Source organism: Pundamilia nyererei, unplaced genomic scaffold (assembly GCF_000239375.1).
Source record: "Pundamilia nyererei isolate P.nyererei 1_Seehausen unplaced genomic scaffold, PunNye1.0 scaffold00292, whole genome shotgun sequence".
Classification (NCBI taxonomy): domain Eukaryota; kingdom Metazoa; phylum Chordata; class Actinopteri; order Cichliformes; family Cichlidae; genus Pundamilia; species Pundamilia nyererei.
The window spans coordinates 400,881-405,544 of NW_005187693.1; the positions used below are offsets into that span (position 1 = coordinate 400,881).

The following is a 4,664-nucleotide window of genomic DNA, read 5'->3' on the forward strand; positions in this document are numbered from 1 at the left end:
CTGTACATGTTAACATTCAAAACTCAACAGCTATGTAATATAAACACCTTAAAGGCTGCATAGAGCTTTTTTTCCAAATCCGCTTTGCATCTGCTGCAGCTCTGTTACGAAGGAGTGATAGCATGGAGGCTTATCAGCTTGGGAGTGTTAAATATACAACAAAATAACTAAACTCGGGTTTAAATTAAAAAAAAAGAAAAAAAGGTAACTATTGGTAAGGTAATATTTGGTTTGTGCAATTAATAAGAAAATAACGGAGGCGGAAAGGGTTAACCCACAGCTGGAAAGCGAGGCCGAGGCTTTAAAAAGGCTTCTGCTTCTCCTTAGATCAACTCAATCAAACCCCGTTTGTAAGTTTTAATTCCGTTTCTCAAAGTTGGCAAGTTTAAGATCTTTAAATATTTGGTCTTCATCATACTAGAGAAACGCAGTAATTTGAAGACCTGAGTTCAAACACGCAGTCAGGTATGCAAGCAAATATGTCAAACATGTTGTGACCCTTAAAATCTTAAATTCCGAAAGTTTTATTTGGAAGCAACTGGAAGATGTGACACTGGACTTCCAGACATTTTAAGGACAAGAAAGAAAAAAACCCCACTTCTGTGTTCTGTGACTGTACTGGACACACAGCCCTAGAGACCAGCTGGCGGCATTTGGCAACCACTGGTTGCTAGGGAAAATTGTATGTTCCTAGATGGGTTGGCAAGTTGTTTGCTCTCAGTAGTTAGCATGGAACTGGTCCCAAAGAGGTATACGGCGCTGAACCGAATGCCCCCTTGCGATTTCTTTGGTTGCTAGCAGGTTGCCATGGTGACCGGTAGTTTGCATTAAAGGACTCAAAATACTCGACAGCAACTGCAAAATGTGTGACGCAAACTGAAAAACCGAGACCTTTAAAGTCAAATATCGATAAAGCACCCACAAGTTGGAGGTTTTGGATGCAGTACCCTGGCAAAAGCAAGCAACCACTTGCCAACTGGTTGGAGGATAAACTTTTGGTCACCGGATAATCACCGACCTGTCTGTAGGCCTGTGTGACTGAAGCCTTGCCAATCGGAATTCAGCACCACTAAGACGGCAGCAGAGCCTGTCAGCAGTTTTAAGATGAATCTGTAGTAAAGAGAGCTTGAAAAAGTTCTAAATGCAAAAGGTGTCTCTCAGGTTTCTAACCCCTAATGGGGGGTCGACCCTTTGGAAGTAGTTGTTGTTTTTAGACATGAATAAGTGCAGTTTCTTCCTTAAAGCTGAGAAGACCAACATCACCGAGAACCTACACAAACACATTCATCTGTAATATCATCTGAAATTAGAAGAGAGAAAGTAAACATAAATCGTGGTTATATTTATGAATTTTACTATGTAACCCACTTTTACCCCTCTAAAGGAAGACTGCAGGTAATCATTTTTTGTCTAACCTACCTACATATGCAAGTTTTACTTTTTTCTTTTTTTAACTAAGGAAGAAGAAATCCTGCCCAAAATTATCCAGTTATGTGATCACTTGAAGCACTACTTACTGGAATCACTAAACGCTCAGCTGATTAATTAGCTTCAATCAGCTGCCCAGAGTAGCGCTAACATTCAAGTAACTCAATTTAGCCCAGGCTGCAATTTAATGAGCATTTCAGAAACAGTAAGATAACCACGATGCAGCTCATCTCCCAGGATGCTTCGCCGCTAAGCTGCTGTTGATGCTGAGGAGGGGAAGCCATTTAAAAGCGGCCGAGACAAACATGCGAAAGAGACGGTCTTACTGCAATAAAATAAACCGTGTAGCCGAGCATCAGCGGATCACATCCGCAGACCTTTAGCATCACTCAGCGTTACCAAAGGCTGCAATTTACAATTCTGGAGTGGAAAACGTGTTATGTAAAAACCTGACTGCCTGCCAGAGCTGCAGCTGCACGAAAAACACTTAAGCCAGAGTCAAAATTGGCGTGGCTGAAACTGCGAGATGAACCAGCTGTAGAAGGGTAAAGGCGTGTGTGCGCAGAGAGGCATCCATAAGCACATGAGACAAACTCAACAAACTTCGACACTGCGTGTCGTGTAGTGTGTAAAGTGGATATCAGAGCTGACTTAAAGGGAAAAAAAGCACTAGTCTCATAGTGCGTCCCTTTAAAAAGAAAAAGAAAAAGTACAAATGTGCATATTGTGGCATCTTTAAAAAAAGTCAGACATGTTACAACAACACATCCTCGAGAGCAAAGGAGCGGGTGCTTGCTGTCAAAACCATGAGAAGCTGGCATTTTAAAAATTAGCTTATGCTGTTGAAATACTTCCTTTGAGCTCTTTTCCCTCCCCCACTGTGGCACCACGAGTGGCTTTAGACACTCTAGACGCTCTGGAATCTAGACCAGGACTGTTGGTGATCCAAAGGATTGGATTAAAAAATATAACATGTGGCAAAGTATTCTTTTCTTTAAACAGGGTTGTTTAAAAAAATTATTTAAGCTGCAAATTGTACTTTTGGTCAACGGGTTTCACTTTTTTCCTCTTTATTTTTGTAGTTAAGAATTTTAAACCTGAAACAAAGAGCCTTACTCATGAGTGTGGGGAACATTTCAGCTCCATCAGCACCTCCCTGGTGGCTGGTTTCCATTTCAACCATCGCCTGTAACACTGCGCAGGACGTGATTGGCAAAACTTCACTATACAAAACACCGCAAACTATCATCCAAGCGCCGCGCTCACATTCAAGCCGTTCACTCACTACAGGTAGTGTCAGTGGTTTTGCTGTGACAGGTGGGACGTTAAAGGAATCTTTGGGGGAGTTGCGTGTCAGTGCAACAAGCCACAAAAAGGGCCGACTCAGACCTTAACCCCCCGACACCAGTTGCATCCAAAACAGCTGGTTATGCCGCATCATCTTCTCCTGCTCGTCCTCCACATGTCAGCCTCTTGGATTGGTCAGTCTGCCCACAGTGCAAAGCGAGTGTTGTGGAATCTGCCGGGGGTGGGGGAGTGGGGGGGTTCTAGTGGATGTTTTTTTAAAATATATTTTTAAGGTGCTCTGCTGCAGCAGTGTGGACACAGAGGATTTGAACGGTAATCCAGAAGGCTGTAACAAGACCTGCCGCACACGTCTCAACCCGTCCCGAGTGGCACTCCAGTGTAGCTCCGCCTACAGGAAATAAGCCTGGATACTTAAGTGAGGGCGGAGCAGGTGGCTGCCATAAGCCCCTCCCCCCTCTGTTGAGTGACAGTCTGTTGGGGACTTACGACCGCCTTGGTTCAGTCTCTCGACTGGTAGAACAGGATGTATCCTGACTCAGAGTTCTTGGAAATGTCCGAGGTCAGACCGTAGAACTCCTCGATCGCCTGCGCGTCAATTTTCTACGAGAGAAGACGACAACAGAGGTTAGAACCAGGATACAGTAATAACCTGGATCTGGTTCTCCTTGTTTTTGCTTTCAAAGCAGTGTTAACTTCACTGGCCAATAGGTTTGAATGACAGTTTCTTGCATTTTCTGACCATGATTTTTAGGGCACCTCTCCTCATTCATTTGGACAGAGGCTTCAAAATAACTATCCAAATATCTGCAAAGATGCACAAGTGGGAAGAAGAGTTTCTACGAGGATCCAGTCATAAAATGTGAGAATTAATAAAGTGCAGTTTAAAATGATCAATTTACTTGCGCCATTTTAGCAAATGTGTGCATAAATAAGGAACGAAGAAACAATATGTTTATATGGAAGGTTTTGTGTGCACAATTCTCAAAATGAATAAATAAATTACCATTTATTTATTTTATTGTACTGTTTTATCTTCATTTTATCTTGTTTTCTGAATGTCACTTAAGCTTTTCTAGGGGTTTTTACATCTTTTGTTATTGGATGTCGTCTCTGAAAATTCCTTTTACATTTTCCACCGTGTTTGAAACATACCCCATTATAAGCACATCTAGTCTTGCTTATATTGATAATTGATGAATATTGTCTGGCTCCTATTCAATCCAGCAGTTTTCTGGGTTAAGTAAAGTTATGGGAGCTAGAAAACAAAAGCTGCACTTTTGGAGTGAAAGATATCGGCGTCATAATTGTAGAAAACTAAATAAGTTTGAGTTCCACGAGGAAACAGGCAAATGGCAGAAACAAGCAGCCAAAAAGGGATCAAAATAACTTATCAGAAAAAGAGTTCAAGCTAAAATATAAAACAGAGAGAGGCATGCAGATTAAATCTCCACAAACCATAAAAAATAAGTTAATCTTTCTTCTCTGCAGACTCAGCAGAATCTTCCAGACCAGATGTCTGAGCGGGCCAAAGTCCTGCTGTAGTGGAAAAATACTGTGGAGTTTATATCAGTTTTAACCATCAGTCCCCGATGACTGACTGAGCTCTTTCCTGCAAACAGCAGGGTGATGTCTCCTACTGCCGAGGAGATTTAAAGCAAAATAAACCATTCTAACTGGGAAAATAACGTGTACGTTAGATATTTGATTTGGCTGAACTGCTACTGCGAATGCACAGAGAGGAGCACATGTGTTTAAAATGACCTCCAAATGCTTGAAAGTATTTTCTAAAACACTAGCTGTGACCTCTCGTGCTATAATATAACCAAATCAAAGCCTGTGTGACTATATAAGGAAAAACCAAACATTACAAGCATCATAAAAATGAATATTTTGGGGGCACAGGTGTCCTGGACTGCATTAAAGTATAC

General features: G+C 41.7%; 1 protein-coding gene across 1 annotated transcript in view; it reads right to left on the reverse strand.

Moving 5' to 3' along the window:
- Positions 1 to 2,123: 2,123 nt before the first annotated feature.
- usp12b (ubiquitin specific peptidase 12b) overlaps positions 2,124 to 4,664 on the reverse strand; it is a 19,743-nt gene continuing 17,202 nt past the window's right edge. The window contains exon 10 of the mRNA XM_005750925.2: positions 2,124 to 3,336. Coding sequence (XP_005750982.1) covers positions 3,235 to 3,336 — 102 coding nt within the window. The 3' untranslated portion in view covers positions 2,124 to 3,234. The remainder of the gene's footprint in view (positions 3,337 to 4,664) is intronic.